Below are 18,515 nucleotides of genomic sequence, written 5' to 3'. Positions count from 1 at the left end.
TGAGCGGATTTGAAGTATTCTCTATCGCATAACATTGCAAACAAGTAATTAGTTGTTTGAAACAACAGACTCTTAGTTTCAGCATATTCTGAGAAGGTTTACTTTTGGATTTCGACCAGTAATTTAATTATTAATTACTCTTTTATGCAACCAGAAATATAACTACCAGTCAGACATCCTACAGCTTACTTTACAATAAAGAATAATGCTAAAGCATGTTTTAAAACGCAATTCCCAAAGGGGTTTCAGTCACAGACAATATATATTATGTGTTTTAATTTTAAAAACATGGGAAACGTGGAAATGGTGCCATCAGTGCTGTTTACACCTGGCATTACTGTTCGTTTCTGGCAATGAAACGGAACGACGCTAACTACAGGTCTATACTGGCTCAAACGAGATTCGTTCACTTCAACCAAATTCGGAGTTGGTAGCAACAACTTGAAAATTACATGGTTACGTTTCTGGATTAATATATATATATATATATATATATATATATATATATATATATATATATATATATATATATATATATATGCTACTGAAAAAAACAAGCTTGCGCATAGATGTACTACATTCTTAAAACACGGAACACAACAAATAAAAAGAAAGTAAGTAAGAAAGTATATATATATTAAGTGTTATTATAGCTATACACATTTTATAAAGATGGTACTTAAGTCCAGCATGCTGACCAGAAATGTAAGATTTTCCTCATCAAACGTGTGTTAAAATAACAATTTTACCAATCAACACTTTAACTACTTTAAACAGATTCGCATTTGTGCTGTACCCTCTGTGATGTTTGTATAAATAAATATATCCGGCAGAGGTGCAATAAGCCAAACTGAGTGTTGTGTGTATTGTGAGGGTAAAAAATGAAGAGAGCAACACAAGTGATCTGGCGAGCCCGTGTGTGTTTAAGTCGTTTATCAGGGTCGGGCACTGGCGCTGCCTGGAGCTATGAGTCGCCTGGAGGAAGATTCAGACCATCATCATCAAACTTCATCATAACAGCACAGCTGCGCTCTGATGGAACAGATAGAGACACATGAAATAGTGTTCTTCTTTACTGTGAAATTATCACGTCTATTAATTCAGTCTCTCTCTCTCTCTCTCTTCTCTGTCCCCTATCCGTGAAAACATGCGATTCCCAAGCAAATGGGCCGTTTTACATACTACTTTTTCACCGTTGATTCACAGAAAAAAGGTTACGACAGGGTAAAAAAAGAAAAAGAAAAAAAAGCGTTCAACAAGTCAGGAAAACAGACAAAATATCATGAACAAATTGCATGAGCAAATTCACCAAGAAATCATTATATGTAGAAAGTAAACATTACACATATATATTCTGTAGTATATGCCTGGTATCGGTTAGTATTGGTTACATATGTAATGCAGGTAAATCAAAGTAGCCTACAATGTGCAAATAACATGTACACAGTAAGTAAATTTAAATGCTAATTATATAAGGTGGGTCCTTAATATTACTGTTGTTATTATTATTATTATTATTATTATTATTATTATTATTATTATTATTGTGGGTAATCGCTATTTCTTTATTAGAATTAGAATGAATTTTTTTCGGACCTATCAATGTTAAGCTTTTTTTTTTTCTTTTTCTAAAAGTTGACTTCTCTTTATCGGATATAGTATATTGTATAAATTAGCCTACTCTTATTTCTGTTTATACAACAGAACTACTACCGCTATTGCATGGCCACTGTATAACCCTTGACCTTCATATAGCCTACCCCTTGGAACGTTTGAGGGTTTCATTTCGATTTCTGAAGAACAATATTGCATTGGCATGACATTATTTACTCATGCCTGATCATTAGCGACAGAAGAGGCGAATGGCCTATCGGGCGCCAACTGACAATAGGTTATTTTATTCAATTAGTTGTAATTTTTTCTAAATGTATTGTAATGAATGTTTGTTCAATGTAAACTTTCCCTTTAACTAAATATGTTGTTATATCTAAATTAAACATGTTTTATTCGAGTCAATAATATATAGACTAATATAATAAAGTGTCAAATAGAAGTAGAAATAGGCACTAAACAGAACGGGCTGATAGTGTTAGCATTTGTCACAAGATTTGGCTTTTGATAATTTCTCAGTTATTTGATCATTTGACTTGTCAATGAAATTGACCCCGTGAGGCATTACTTTGACAGAATACATCCGGATGAGCAATGCTATGAATATAACTCTAACCAACAAGGAAATACAAACAAGCATATGAATAATAAGATGCAATAATGAGACTGCAGGTCCCTTCATACGCAAAGTACATGCTTTTGGTGAAGCGTGAAGCGGTTTGTTAAATGTTCACATCATTGGCGAGGTTCTGAGGTTTGATAAAAAGAGACAGCCCTCAAAAGCAGTTGATTGAAATGGCGTGTGCCTGGCTGACGGGAGCCAGAGCGGGACAAAGCCCTGCGAAAGCACGGCCACTCCAGCAATTATTCCTGCACGCTGAATTTGGATTAGTGCAATGGAAAGAAGCATATGTTTGGCCCGCGGCGACACTCCCCCCGGCTGGCTTCAGAGAATGAGAGGAAAGAGAGGGAGGCAGAAACTAGAATATCAACTATTTGTAGGAAAAAGGCAAAACATAACAGTCGTGGATGTTTTATTTTGGGGTGAACACGAACACTATGTGAAGACCTTGGACTGAGGAGGTCAGGACGTGAAGTTCGATTCAGATTTTAATGAATGAAAAACAAACAGAAGCATATGACACTGAAATGCTGAGTTCCTATAAGCAACACGGTTAGCATGATTACACATTTAATCTTGTTCAATTGTCATATTTGTCTTTTTATCTCGGGTTTTTTTTTGTTTTTTTTCGCCATTCATTTTATTTACTTAGCTTTTATTTTAAATTCTCTTCACTCACAAGGTTATAATTATAAACATAATGTCTTGCAGGTCAGACGATCGCCTGAGGGAAAAAAAAAAAAAAATTCTTTTATATGTTTTTTTTTTATATTTATTTATTTATTTATTTATTTATTTATTTAGAAAATCCAAAAACTAATATGTGGATCTGAAGATTCTCGGAACATCAAGTAAAAAGAACCATATTCAACCATAGGTTCTTTGCCGAACCTATTTTAAGAGTGTATATTTTATATTTCTGTTCTGTAAGTACTCTACACCCTTTGGCAATAGTGTGTAAATGTTAACAATCGAGCAATGAAGCGCTGACTCTGAGAGAGAGAGAGAGAGAGAGAGGGAGGGAGTAGGGTGTAGAAGAGAGATTTATTCTATCCAGACCTTATATTTAAACGGAACATTTCTACATTCAGAGGTGTCCCCTTATTTACAATAATCTGTTTATTCGAAGGCACTTAATGTTATCTAATCGATTACCTTATGTCTCAAATAATAATGTGTGATTTGATGAAGCTTCTGACCTCTTTTGACATTATGGGGGCCCGCTCTATTTAGTCGGGAGGGGTCAGTTGAGGGGGTGATGAAGTTACGAATCCAGCGCAATTAACCATTTTGCGCTCCATTGAAAACTAGAATCACGTCATTCGATTGCGGACGTGTGTCATTTGTCTAGGCACTTGCATTTTTTCTTTCCTAAAGCATCCCTAAGTATCAGGGTTTATTAATGCAGTCTGCGTGAGACAACATAGACTATAATAAGTCCAAATAACAATAATATATATATATATATATATATATATATATATATATATATATATATATATATATATATATATATATATATATATATATATATATATATGCGTGTGTGTGTGTGTGTGTTTATATTATTTGTATCATGAGCGTCATCATTCGTTTCCATTTGTTTCATAATGTTTGCTCATATTTGTGTAAGTAGCCTAGTGACAATTTTATGGATCGCTTTGCATCCATTTAATTGTATTAACGAAGGTGAAAAATATTACTGCGCATTGAGTTTACTATTCATAAAATAAAATAAAAAATTACAAATGCTCGGTATGACTTAGCCTAATTGGATTCGCTTTATTCGTTATTCGCTTACAACAGCAGAGCGTAATATCAAGTGATATTTTAATAATAAAACTTTCTTTACGGGAGCTGTCAAGTCCAGAGGTGCTGAACTGAGGCCAAAATCTTCTTCAATATCAAGGAGTTTGTCTCCCCAGCCCGTAGTGCGAAACTACTGCCAAACAAAAATAGACTAGCCTATCTGTAGATGCGTGGAATGTTATCAACGAATATGTTAATCAATGAATATGGTTAAAAAAAAAAAAAAAGTTATAAATGCACAGCTACATGAATAATAAAAATAGTTCAAAAGATGAACGCATGTAATGAGATTATAAAGAGACACTTCGTGTATTCATACATTATACGGTTTAACGTATAAACACTGTGCTGCAGAGACTTGTGTCTACCAATGTACAACATATGTGACTGTCATGCTACATCTACAGATAAGGCTATAGGAGAAAATTTGAACCTGCCTCTGGAGGAAGATAAGGATGAGGAAGAGAGAGGAAGGCATTCATTTAACACGTTCACTCAATTGACATTTGTTGGTTTTACTTAATTGTAGAAAGTATTTCTTTTAAAATTAATATTATTATTAAGAATAGCCTATTTCATAACAAGACTGCAACAAGATTTTTATGGTCATCATTGGATGCCCACAAAAAGTTTTAACTTATTAGTCCGTGGCATTCGTTTTAACTGAGATTGTTAAAGCAAGTTCAAAATAAAACAAGAGTTACAAGTAAAGAGTTAAAAGCAAATCCAAACGCGCCTGCGTAAATGTCTATACCCAAACCCTCCTTTACCGACACACACTGTGTGCACACATGCATAACAGACCGTTTGTGTGTGTGTGTGTGTGTGTGTGTGTGTGTGTGTGTGTGTGTGTGTGTGTGTGTGTGTGTGTGTGTGTGTGTGTGTGTGTGTGTGTGTGTGTGTGAGAGTGAGTGAGTGAGTGTGTGTGTGTGTGTGTGTGTGTGTGTGTGTGTGTGTGTGTGTGTGTGTGTGTGTGTGTGAGAGAGAGAGAGAGAGAGAGAGAGAGAGAGAGAGAGAGAGAGAGAGGCCTAATACATGTCTGTACATTCTATTTTTGTAATCGAAAGAATTGTGCAAAAATCTCTTCAACAAATGAATAATTATTTGGGAAAAATTACATAAAATGACACATGTTAATTATTACAGACGAATTATGTGTAATTGATATAGCTGGTGCGGGAGGTTATGTAGACTAGTGAATGAACCGAATTCAGCTGGGTATTGCAGTAAACTCCAATTTCACTAGCCTATTCTGCGTTTTATTTTCATTTTGCTGCAAGGCATAGTTGTGTTCAACTAGTTCAACTAAAAAGAAACGGGTAAAAAAATTACAAATCTAAATTACGGACTACCGTCTCTGTATTGATATAAATACACGCGACGTGTCTTTTGTTTTTTATAAATTAATGCGAAATAACGCTCGTGCTTGTCTGCTGTATATACAAATGCTTTCTTTGCTTAAAAAAAACGTTGGGCCGCTAATATACTTAATCAATGACATTAGCGTTAATGACACAGATTCACGTGAAGGAATTCCTAATTCCGATGAATACGATTTAACATGATTGTGATTTCCCTTAAAATGACTATTCATGCGCTTTTTTTCTGCGCCTGAACAGGAGGAGCAGCCGGGTATCCTTTCTGGGAGAGCTATTGTGCCCGAGGTTAGAATCCCACACACAATCTGAGAAGCAGCCAACAAAAACAGTCTTGACAGACAATGCCTCGCTTCACCTGCTGCTGCACTGTGCATTGCAATTATGCCAAGGACATGTACAGTTAGGCTCCGTTCATGTTATTTGAAAACAACTGCATCTGAGTCGAACAGACTGAGCTTAAAAAGAAAAATTGCGATTTTTTTTTTAAACGAATAGCCACTATGGTGAAAATATTGTGCAGGCAGTTCTTTCCTCAGTGCAATGACAGACGTCTTCTGTACATGACCAGAATGCATACAGCAAATCCAGCAAGCTCTAATGGAGATTGATTTCCAGGCGCGTGCTATCAATAAACAATCAAACTCTATTTGAATCTGAGTTATGCAATGCACAAAATAACCATGCGTGTTCGGGCACGACACTATCTGTAAGTGTACCCAATGACTCAACGAAATTGCACGAGTAAAATTATGACATGGATGCTGCTTTTCGTTTTAACGCCGAAGTGCCATGCCTACAATTTCTTTCAAGCGAACTGTAAACTGATATCAGCAAAATATTTTTTTAAATGGATTTGCATTATAATGACATAAATATTTATCATAGCATGGCTGACAGTGTATTAGGAAAAGTAAGGTGCACGGCATCTACAAATAAAAGCATGGAAATGGCGACTGCACTAACCTTCAGCTGGATTCTACATCTGACTGATTTAAAGAGCGCTCTAGCTCGAGGGCTAAATCTACACACATTCACTTCAAACACGAAAGAGAATTCATTGTTTTTTTGTGTCATTTGGCTTGGCAAAAAAGCTCCCTGCCATATTTGAATGATCCTGTGCTCTGAACTAAGAGTTGAAAGTAAGTTTTTTTTTTTTTTATTATCATACTTGAGGGAAACAATGGGTTCAACTGCTTATTGCATGGAGCAATCGTCAAGGGAGAGTTAAACTCAATTACAGTAACTGTGCTGAATAGGAGAGAGAGAGAGAGAGAGAGAGAGAGAGAGAGAGAGAGAGAGAGGAATACATGGCAGCAAGCAGTGAATAAAAAATAATGAATAAAAATCGACATGAAGCGTATCAAATATTTATTTTTTTTCTGGGCAACAAAGAACTATAATACATTGACAGGCATGGGAGCTATTGCCAGCACAGGTTTATACAATACAGATAAAACCGCCTCCAATTTAGACAGTGGACACACAAGTTATCAGATGGTCCCAAATGTTGAATTTATTCGAAATAAAAAAAAAGAAGAAGAATTCATAAGACAATATCCATTTATTGCTCTTGTGGTGCTTTGAGGGAAGAACAAGAGGTGATTGGCACAACACATAAAAAGCTCGTATAAAAACAAGAAGATAGAAACACAAAACTAGCATCGGGGTCTCCGCAATGACCTTTTTCGATCTAAAACTGAATGGCATAAGGATAATATATAGAGAAATGGATGTTTATTTCTTTTCAATTTGTTCACTTGCTTCAGTGTCGCCTCAACATGCTACAAGAGGGCTGAATTGAAATATCCCAGAGAAGAATACCCCAAACTTCTGTTTTCTAAGAACCATAAAACCACATGAAGAACTAAGCGAATATTTAAACCCACTAAAACAGGAGGCACCAGATAAATAAAAAAAGAAGTTTGAACAGACGTACCATATTTACAATTCCCATTAAATTACACATAAATAAATATATACATACATGAACACAGATTCCCTCATATAACCGTGAATCGTGTTAAAATTCAAAGTTCAAGTTGGTCGCTTGGTCGAGTGAAAAGTCAGTTCTTGAAGTCATAGCATGGAGCTGTAGATTTTTTTTTTTTTTTTTCAAGTTTATTATTCACAATACTGATAGAAAATCTTCCTCTTTCAGCTTCTTGTTGTCACATGGCTACAATCGTAAATGGGGATACTGAAGGGAAATCGCTGAATTTCAGTCCGTTGAACTCATACAAAGGGAGTTTATGAAAAGTCCTGCTGTTGCAGATCTGTACTCCTCTCATTGGCACACTGCTTTATTTTGATTCAGAGAAATGCCTTGTCCGCGAATCCCAAAGTGAACTGTTTTTTTTTTTTTTTTTAAATTATTAAAAAAATCAAAAATATTTCAAAATGTCAAGATCGGGAGGTGGTGCTTTCAATGTTTCATCTTGATCACTAGTGTGTTTGTTATGTATTTTGTCATATATCAATTGGGATGAGGTGGTTGGACATCACTTTCTGTGCTTCTCGTCTTTGTCACCCGCTTTCGACCCCGTCTCATTGTGGCTGTTGGGATTGTTGTTCAGGTACATTTTGTCCATGGCTTTAATGGCCTCCGTCAGATAGTTCTGCAGCGCCGTGAGGGCCGCGCACATGGCGGGAGTCCCGAATCCGTGTGAAATAAGACTGAAGTGGGTCAAACAGCTCTGAATCCCGGGCTCGAGAATGGGCTGTGGACGTGAATTCCCCAAGGGCGAGCGGTCTTGAGAGAGCAGGTCCGTGAACTCTTTGCAGATTTGTCTAGAAGGAGACACAATGCAGGATGCGTGTCAGGATGAAGCTAATTACAGCTGAATAAAGTCAGAAATGTATTAGTAAGACTATGTGCTCCTTATGTGTCCCTTAATCAATGGCACACGTATTCCTTCAGACAGCAGCTCGTTGGACAGTGTGGAATCAGAGCGATGGACAGTTCAGTTTGAAAAGAGTGTTGCATATACGTCAGTAATACGTCAACCGGAGATGTGAGAATTGGATAACACTGATTAGGCTCCATGACATCTAAAGTAGAGCGTCGCCTTGTTGATACTTTTTTGTTGTTATTCATGGTTATTTTTTATGTATTTTAATTACAAGTGGTGCGCATTTTTTATAGTTTGACTTTTTATTTATTTTTCATTTGTAGAAAGTCTATAAAACAATGTAAGGAAAAATAGGCTACTAATTCATTACAGGTTTTGAATATATAGAGCATATTTTTGTGTATTTTACGAAACCACTCGGCCTCAAAAAGCAGACACTGAATCCAGTCCTATTTATTAAAAGCTAGCCTACACATTAGCAGCTCTGTGGGCTATCCAGCAGACAGAACACTCCAATAAATACAACACGACAATTAACGCGAAAAGACGCAGTCATAAACTGATAAATGCGCTTTGACATCTGAATAGTGAGAATAGCACTTACTTCGTTGCCAATAACATGTTTTTTCTTTGGACTTGTTCATTTGGGTCTGAATGCTGTCGGTTCACGTATTCAGCTACCGCCTTGGCTGGAAACTCAGTCTCACATACATAACCGAAATCTCTGGCTAGATGCACAGCTTCACCTAGAAGAAAACAAGATTCAGTATTTATGTTACTGCACTAAAATGTAGATTGATGAACATCTTTAATAATTGCCATATAATTAACGTCCTCGGCCAATGAGCAGGACATCGCTCTCTATCATTTCTGACATCATTATGCACCTTTAATTTCCCTTGCCTATAGTAGAAAATTGAATTTTGTCAAATACATATCAGCATGCACATTCTTCTGAGATTAACAGAATATCGGATAATAATTCCAAAAGATACTATGTCAATTAATTCGTGATCCTTCTATCAATATTAAAATGATGTAGCCTATACGAAAGAAACTTCAAACGGCTAAAAGTAAACCTTCTTCTTATACTCTAGCCATGTAAAATAGGTTACTCCGACTAGGTCAGTGTGTTTGGTTGATTTTTTCTCAAGTCTTTGGTTTAATTTCCTGAAACAGTTGGAATTTTACTGCGAGCCTTCCTGTCATAAGCCTAGAATCCGGAAGAACGCATGCGCCAATTAGCATCAAAGCTCAACTCTACTAAACTGCTTTCCATAAAATGGAGCAGATCATAAACAATAACAGCACTTCAGAAAGCCAATGTCCTCCGACTAAATCAGCGTCTGCTTGCGTGTCCACCACCCCCACCCCTCGCCCTTATCTCGCAGGAATCATACATTTCTTCAGGCTCATTACCATACAAGACTAAATTTCAATGAAGCACGATGAATATTACATTCAGTCTTCAGCGGCAATGATTAACAGGAGCCAATGAACCGTCTCCAGCTTTCACCTTTAAAACCCATGGCACACCAAATATCACTGCACGGAATAATCACCTCCAACTTTGCAAGCAAAATGGATTTATTCAACAGCAATGGCATCTTCGCAGTGCAACATAATTAACTCATTTATATTTTATAATAGGCTTTCAACCTACAGGTCAACTGAATCAAGCCGACAAGGATAAAGTCCACACATAATAATAACAAAAATAATAATAAATGGTATACTAATTTTCGGATGTAGTGCTTTATATCCAGCAACTACACAAAACAAACTGCCATAAAACAACACTGCTAGCATGGCACAAAGTAGGCCCCAAAGACACCCGAATCCACACCATGCTCAAATTTAAAGTCAAGTGGTCCTGCTGAAAGGGAGGGAGAGAGAGAGAGAGAGAGAGAGAGAGAGAGAGAGAGAGAGATATTTCTGTAATCCCACAAATTTCTTTCCGAATTATATCTCCTGATTCCGTTCTCCTTTCTTATATCCTTCAACATTGTTGCTTGCAAGACAAACTCTCCATTTCACGGATGAATGAAAATGCTGATTTAGAATGAAAGCTGCATTAAGCACCTGCTTTATTAAAAAATATATATTTATCAGGAAACTTACCTTCCACCAGTGACGTCAGGAGGGTAACGTTGGCAGCTTTGCGTCTCCCTGCTGGTAGATTTAATCCGATTTTATCTAGTTTTTCTCTTAAAGATCTTCCGCCATTCTTAGATTTGGCCCTTTGAAATAAATGACAATAATAATAATAAAAAAAAAAAATATTATGTGAAGTTATTTGTCTTACTGATATATGCAACACGTTTTATATAGTTATACATTCGATATATTTACGTATCATTTATATTATAATTTATAATATGTATAGGCTATTTCCGACTGGATCGTCCATTAACTTCAATAATAATAATAAAAAAAAAAAAAAAATAAAAAATAAAAGTGTCAGAAGAGCCTTGTTTATAACAGCTCTTTGAGTAACTTTTTATGCTAAAAGCAAGACCTCTACTTTTAAATACTTTGTTTTAGGTTATTTTTTACTTTGTTTTAACAGTTTGTCATATTTGTTATTAGCCCAGTGCAAATCATGACATGAGATTTAATTGCTATACTAAGGAAGTGGCCATTAAACCGTCTTGCATTAAAGACATGACAGCATGTGCTCATCGCAATTTGGTAGGCCACAATATTTTGCCTTTGTTGGGGTATGACTTCAATAGGCTTCCATGTCGTTGGGTTTGGCAACGGAAAGCGATTGATAATATATAATTACTGATATAGCCTATGCAATGGACGTCCAGCTCACCTCCTCAAGACCCCGCCGAGCAGGGAAGCGTTCAGGCACTCAGGCGGAGAAAGGCGTCTCTGCACCTCCGCTACTGTGACTTTGTACTTTGACGTTGAGCTGAGAAGAGACAGGCGACCCGGAACCGAACAGAACACTTCGTTTGGGTTTACCACACCTCCGAAAAGCCCGTCTTTATTTATCGGTATGGCAGAGACATTGCTGTTGTTCTTGGATATGGAAACAGGACCTTGAAAAAAAAAAAAGAACATGATTAGGCCCCCCATTCGAGACCACAGCATCAACCAAATGGAAAAAGATGAATTACTATGCAGCAGGCAGCCTTTGAGTAAGATTAGACATATGCGTTTATATGCACATCATCTCGCACGCCTATGTGGAATCAAAGGCAGTTTGGTCTTATCAGAGAGGAAGGAAAATAGATACCAGAGCAATAGCTTTTCATTCAGCTCATGAATGTAACTGCTGGAATATGCCCCAAGTAATGAAGTGGCCCAGCCATCAAAATATTTCATTTTATATCGCAATGGTGACTCCACACCAAGCTCGGTGAAAATGACAGTTCAACATGCATGGCATTGCTTCAAATTTTCCACTGTTTGGACGTCATTAAACACAAACTGATAAACAAAAAAAGAAACTGGCATAATCCACGCAAATGTCGATAAACTCTTTATTTTTACTATTATATAGGCCTATTATTATTATTATTATTATTATTATTTAAATAAATAATATTTTACTCCAATACTTTTCACAAATAAAAATGCGTTATTTCTCTTCATTCCAAATTAGTTTTAAGCGTTAAACAGTCCCTAACCACGCCACACAATGCCATGGAACGATACCCACAGATTCAAATAGGCTGCTCAGACTCACACACGAGCGCTTACAAATAAGTGCTCCGGCCTAAATCCTGCTGCAGCGCCTGTTGTTACTTTATGTGCTAACCGGAAACAAAAGCACAGGCACTTTTGGATAGATCACTAGTGACATTAATAGCTCAGGGGAGACTAATAGAGACAAGAGGAGTTAAACGAACTCGTGAGATCGCAATTATTACGTGTATGTGCAACGAGTATTTTTGTGGATTTATGCATGGTGCATCAAATTTAACATGTCAAAGCTTTCACATTGTTAAAGCGAAGAAAATCATATCTCACTGCAGCGCACTTTATGAGAAAACAACCCCATCCAACACTCATTCTCCTGCAGCCCACATTGACCAACTGCGATCCAAACGAAACAAAGGGACGTAATTGCAAAAATGACATAAATTGAAAATTATACAGTAGGCCTTTGTTAAATCTATTTTAACAAAAGCGTTTCATAGACGAAACCTCTACACGCGTTTCTCACATCATCTTTGAATGAGACATTTAGCAAATTTCATTAAAGGCTACCATTTTAAATGTAGTCACAGACTAAGCTATAAGCCAAGCACCACCATATTAACACAGACAATAGTGTCCGCTATGGAACACTTTGTTAAAATGGTTTGTGCCTTATCGCCAGGCTATCTCAAGGCCTACAAATTAACCCGATCCGTCTCCCAGCAAGCACGGGTAGACTTTACGAGCGGAGAGCTGCTAGTGGAACCACGTACGGTATTTGAGAGGAAATTGCTTACCTTTCTTGATTACAGTTTGGTCTGGGATGTGAATTCCTTGATCCTCAACATGCTGCAAAGATCAAAAAGCAAATTAATAATGATCGAAAGTTTAAAAACATCGTACTTTTTTTGCAAACGAAATTAAATTCAACCCAAAGAGAAAAATTGCACAAACGCTTTAGTAATTTTATGACTATACGCACACTATAAACTGCATCTTTAGAGAAAGTAGCTATAGATCTTTGACCTATAAGTCTGTATGTTCAGCATGCGCCACTTATTGAAGTAATAAAAGGTTTAAACGATTCTGTATTATATCATAAATATAATAATAGTAAATATATTTATTTCAATTTTATCTACCAAGAAAATTAACAAGAAAAGATGCAGCGGTGGTGGAACAGAGAATTTTGTCAAGGCTCGATTCGTCAGATCACTTCAGCAGGCACACTGCAATCAAATTACTTATGAAAAGGGGGGCAGCCAAGAATCACGTCCAAAAATGACAGACAATATTAATCAAAAAGCTCAGCACACCACTCACTTTGTGTTGCTGGGGCGAACAACAGTGAATATAAGAAATCCAGTAAATCATGAAAAAAAAAAAAAAAAAAGAATTTTCTTTATGTATATATTAATTACTCGCGCTGTCGTTCAAAAATACAATTTTACATAAAATGACATTTATTTTCTAAATTGTTTCCTCACAAAACATGGCATGTTCATCATAGGCCTTTAAGGCAAAAATACGTAGTATAAATCACCAAATATAGCCAAGATTAAAATTGAAAACGTTACATTAAAACAACATTTTGCCACTTTTTTACTGTGACAAACACCGTTGTTATACATTACCATAATATTTTTCAATAAAACAACAACTTTAATAAAAACAACTTAAATATGTGACCCAATATTTAACTGTCCGATATTCTTCTAATAGCACCAGCATCAAATCTGGATAATGGCGATGGGAGTATAGAGGTTGCGTGTTATATTAAATGATTTCAAATTTTTCTCCTCACCTGAACATCTTCTAAAGAGTGAGGTATTCCATGGATAGGGATTGAATCCGTGAGTCCAGTCTCAATGCCGTGACCCGAGGGAAGTAGCACTTCTCTGCGGTACTCTCGGCACAGCTGATGCGGTAACCCGCGGTGCTGGTGCAGCAGGCTGCTCTCTTGACTCTGCCGCTGGCCAGGCCAGCCCGGGTGCTGTGGCTGCGGCTGGGCGTGTAGAGAGTTGATGGAGTACGGGTCGTTAACGTGAGAGTAAGGGTCCTGAGACTGCGGGTAGATGGGCTGGTAGGGTGGCGGAAAGTATGGCGGCTGGAAGTCTGAGTTGGGCGTGTGAGAGAGCGGAGGAGCGCTGGTGTACGGAGACTGGCCCACGCTTCCCAGCTGGGGTAACCGGGCTGTGCCATTGCTGGTCCCGTCATGGCGATCCTTAGAAGAGAGAGAACGATACAGTGCTATTTTAGTGCTGTTATATAATTTTTCTTTTCTTTTCTTTCTATTTTTTAATTAATTTTTAAGAAGAAAAAAAAACGAATAATAATAATAATAATAATAATAATAATAATAACAACAACAACCAGAAGTGATTTGTTATCGCACTTAGGAAGTAATTTGTTATTTCAACAGAAAACCGATCAAGCTTTTGATTTGGTCAAGAACAACATCAAATACAACACTACATTATAATTATAATTATAATTATAATTATACCCCCACGACCATCAGAATACGTGCTATTCTACATTAAAATGGACATCAATAATTTGCAATTCATTTAGCAATTAAAGATCCTACTGAGAGGCAAAGAAAAATAACCAGAGCTCACATCAAGTATAAAGTCTTTGTAATAGCATTTGATGCTACCAAGAACAGCTTGCATGATGAAACAGACAAAACGACAGGATAAAAAAAGAAAAACAAAAACAAAAAAACAATCGGAGAGTAAATGTTGAGCGCAGTCTTCAGATCTTTACTCCCGACAGTCACTCACCATCGCGGAAAAACTGTGCACTAACATCTGCGAAGATTCCCGAGGACTTCAAAAGGCAAGAATTTCAGAGGGACAAAACGAAAACGAACGTGCAAATTAAATCAAGCCAATAATAATTGTAGGGCGAGGTGGCGGTGGCCAGCGTTCAAATAAAGCAATAATCCATCACAATCTGGGTAAATTCCCAATGTTCTTCATCTGCTCTTTAGATGCAATGCTTTTTCTCTAAAGTTTCTTAGATCCCCTTGGCGTCTCCCGGCTCTGTCAGTGAGCTGTTCCCTCGCTTGAGCTCATGTTAGCACAGATCTGCCTCTTCCCCTGCACTCCTAATAGTAGATATTCATGACTATTAATATTACACGAATACTTAATAAGAGAAGAATGGTCGGAAATCGAGCGTGAAGCGAGGAAGCAACTCAAGGCAGACTGCACTAAATGACGTCCATTGAATGAGGAATCAGTATATCTAATCAGAGATGAGGAGAGAGAGTGAGTGGGAGAGAGAGGGAGAGAGAGACAAAAAGAGGGACATTCTCCTGCGTCTGACGAATCAGAGAGAGGGGGGAACATTTTAAAAGGTTCGAGGGCAAGCAAAAGTGAAAGAAAGACAGAACGAGGGGGAAGAACACAAGGAAGGAAACAATGTGCACCTCTGATTCTGGTGAAAATCCAGCGAACGCGGAGGGCATCTGGCCTGGCACATTTTTACTGTTCACTGGATTCTCCTCTACCTCGTTGTTTTTCACATTAGTCCTCGTCTGTTCGTGCTCCATGGCCCACTAGAATCCCTCACCACGAATTTAGCCACGGCCAAGACACATCAACACACGCCGATGCAGCTTAACTCACGGCCAGAGCAAATATTCGACAAACTTTACGCGTGTATACGCATTTTACATAGTTTTCACATCACGCGCGATTATTATGAAACCGAATGTAATTATTTATTACAAACAACGCGAGTCTATGCGCTGAAAGAAGACACGCGAAGTGCAGAGGTTCTTTCCTGATCATGGCGTGTGTGATTCTCCACAAACGAGCGAAAACACGTTTTACTGGCTTCACCACTGCAAAAACTACTCCCATATATTACTGCATTCACCACAAACACATCGTGCCAAATAGAGGGGAAAAACTTTAAAAATATATTTGGACAAACACATTAATTTTAAAACTAATTTAACAACTGCCACATTTGATTGTTAACCAAACCTACGTTTGGTAAGTTTGTTTCTTGTCTTTTATTTTTATACACACGTTTCGATATTAAGAATGATTCATTTTAATGATCTTTTTTTTTCTATAGACATTCTACAGTCAATTAATGGTTGATATGTTTATTATTATTATTATTATTATTATTATTATTATTATTATTATGCTTGAAAACAATTACATGTGTTTTGGATCATGCAGTTGCCTATTGTAGTATTTTATTTATCACTTGTTCTTGTGTTAAATGAAATTGTGCCAGGTTAAAATTGCAAGCAAAGCAAGCCAGTTTAAAATTGAAATTAAAACTGACTGAGTGAAAAGTTAAACCGTTCCAAATTTTGGTAAATATCATGCAACATTTTGTATTAAAAGCCTGGATAAGCCGCTTACCTCGCAGTCTTCATATTTAATATTATCAGTTAATTTCCAAAGCATTTTCATTGGTTGTGGATAGAGTGAAGTGCGCCTTCGCTTGAGTTTGACACAGTGCACAAGGCTCGAGCTGCGCGCTCAGATCTCCCTCTAATGGTGAAAGAGAGAGACTCGAGCGCTACTGTAATAACCCTCATTAGCATATCAAGAGACCAAAGCCAATGAATATACACAGGTAGAAACTGCAACGAGAATTCCAGTAAGAATACCTTTACTGAGTTTCATTTGTATTTCAAAAGGGAGCAGTAAATGCAGGGGTTGATGCCTTCAGTGCTGAAGGAGGACTTCACCTTTTCATTTGAAATAATCATCCAATTGAATGTATTCAAAGTGGACTTAATAGGCCAAGAATAACCTCAACTAAGAACATTTTTTCTCTTTTTATCATAGACCAGACTCTTTGCATGCATACACGCATTTTTCAAGAAGTTCTAAGTGTTCGAATCCACAACCAGCTCCAAAGAGCTCCTGTAAAATATATATTAAACAATGCTAAACTGCTGCAACGTTCACATGCTTCATTTGGGCAAACCACACTGCTTCCAGTCTGACAATTGTAAACTGTTGTTTTAGTCCTATAGTGAACCTGGGCTTGTAAAATACTCTCAATACTGTTATGCAAAAAAAGTCGATTCTTTTGTAGGTATACATCTATTTAGAACGTGTAACGGCGCAATTTGATAAATGTAAATAATTAACACAACAACATGGCTTGTTAAATGTGAATGAGGTCAGGGGACAGGTCGCCGACTCTAAGGCGTTGTCTCTCCCTTATCTCCATTACCATTTTTGGTGGGGTGAGTCCAGTTGTCATTAATGAGAGGCCGAAAGAAACTAAGATACAATGACGATTAAGAGAGGCAGAGAAACGCGCAATAGAAATGGATGGCTGCGCTGCTTTGTTGTTCGCTGCTTATTGATTAGGGGTCCGCATCATTGAAACCAATCGCACAAAAGAAAAGTAAAACTAGTCTTCATTCTTTAACAATATTTGGTAATCTTCACTGTGGGAAAAACGCCCATTTACAATACTCGTGTCTAAATAAACCTAGCCTAGTCAGTTATGTATGGCGTTATATTCACAAAGTAAATGATCGAATCACAATATTTATTTATTTATTTATTTATTGTCATAATGGACCGCATCGACTTAAGGATAGTGTTTGAAACATGGGAAAAGATACATGGGAAAGCAGTGGGGGAAAGTTTAAAAAGAAAATAAATAAATATTCGGTCTTTCCCGTTTTGCTACCATAGGAAATGCACTATGTAGTATGCCTGCACAGAATGCAATTGCAATATCTGAAATCAGTTAATAAAATTCAAACATTTACACCAGTGAGCAAAATAAAATAAATACGTATCCAATATCTAACAACAAATTTGGCCTATATGACAACAGTTCCTTTTTTTTACAGAACTCTGATCATAAGAGTTTTTTGTTTCGCCATTGCCTTCACTCTCGCAGTCTCAAATGTAAACCTAGTTGCGTGTTCTATAGCCTACAGTTTTTGTGTGTAGAATTTTATTTACAGTGGTTAATGACCAATAGGCCTACTGTCAGGAAAACTTTTTGAAAAAGCTACCGTGGATAAGACTTAATTCTCAATTATATGGAAAAGTAAAAGCTTGAAACCGCATCCCCCTCATATAGACTACCTTAAAAGGAAGAGAACTTACCTGCCAGTCTCCCATTTTGCCCATTAGTGACATTCTTGTGTCCTCTTTCTGATTGTGGTACATCACACCGTGTTATCTCATTGGGTCTTGTGTCCTTAAGCAAAATTCCACTTTACCTGAACAAAATCTACTCACCTGGCAATAAAAACAGAGGACCACCTCACGGCGCATGCGCTCTGATACGGGCACGTGTAAGACAACGACACCTGGAAAAGGTAAAAGCAATGTTGAGATTCCTGCTGCACAAAAACATGGACAGAAAGGAGCAATAGTTTGACTTTTCCACCTGCTGTTTTAAGTGTTAGATATTAAAACTGAATCTCGAACAGGCAGCATTCATAAAAAAGTGTTTTCAGATGCATTAAACATAAGCAGTTACAGTATATGCGACATCCGTTATCCCCAAAGGAAACAGTAATTTTCACTAATTCAAGTGCACCACTGGATTTTTTTCCAGTTAATTTGACTATAGAAAAAA

At 37.1% G+C, this 18,515-nt stretch overlaps 1 protein-coding gene across 5 annotated transcripts; it reads right to left on the bottom strand.

Moving 5' to 3' along the window:
- Nucleotides 1-6,772: 6,772 nt before the first annotated feature.
- Nucleotides 6,773-18,193, bottom strand: tfap2a (transcription factor AP-2 alpha). Of its 5 annotated transcripts, none has more exons than XM_048174983.1 (7): nucleotides 18,038-18,193; nucleotides 13,729-14,148; nucleotides 12,722-12,773; nucleotides 11,092-11,320; nucleotides 10,392-10,510; nucleotides 8,875-9,016; nucleotides 6,773-8,208 (listed from the first exon to the last, which is right to left on the bottom strand). In XM_048174983.1, the coding sequence occupies exons 1-7, from the start codon at nucleotides 18,098-18,100 to the stop codon at nucleotides 7,920-7,922; spliced, it is 1,314 nt and encodes a 437-aa protein (XP_048030940.1). In that variant the 5' UTR covers nucleotides 18,101-18,193; the 3' UTR covers nucleotides 6,773-7,919. The 5 variants fall into 5 exon arrangements, with proteins under 5 accessions (XP_048030940.1, XP_048030942.1, XP_048030939.1 ...); XM_048174985.1 differs by lacking the exon at nucleotides 18,038-18,193 and adding an exon at nucleotides 16,316-16,457; XM_048174982.1 differs by lacking the exon at nucleotides 18,038-18,193 and adding an exon at nucleotides 15,361-15,738.
- Between the last annotated feature and the right edge of the window lie 322 nt (nucleotides 18,194-18,515).

The sequence above is a fragment of the Megalobrama amblycephala genome, linkage group LG22, assembly GCF_018812025.1.
Source record: "Megalobrama amblycephala isolate DHTTF-2021 linkage group LG22, ASM1881202v1, whole genome shotgun sequence".
Taxonomy (NCBI): domain Eukaryota; kingdom Metazoa; phylum Chordata; class Actinopteri; order Cypriniformes; family Xenocyprididae; genus Megalobrama; species Megalobrama amblycephala.
The sequence above is the reverse complement of the archived record's forward strand: the minus strand, read 5'-3'. Positions and strand labels throughout refer to the sequence as shown.

Bases quoted from the DNA above. Each gene is read 5' to 3' on its own strand.
- tfap2a (XM_048174982.1), bottom strand. From the start codon at position 15,483: ATGGAGCACGAACAGACGAGGACTAATGTGAAAAACAACGAGGTAGAG. The intron at 10,511-11,091 runs GTGAGCTGGACG...TTTATTTCAAAG, and splicing joins CTCGGCGGGGTCTTGAGGAG to GGCCAAATCTAAGAATGGCG. The intron at 9,017-10,391 runs GTAAGTTTCCTG...GTTTTCTTCTAG, and splicing joins CCTGACGTCACTGGTGGAAG to GTGAAGCTGTGCATCTAGCC.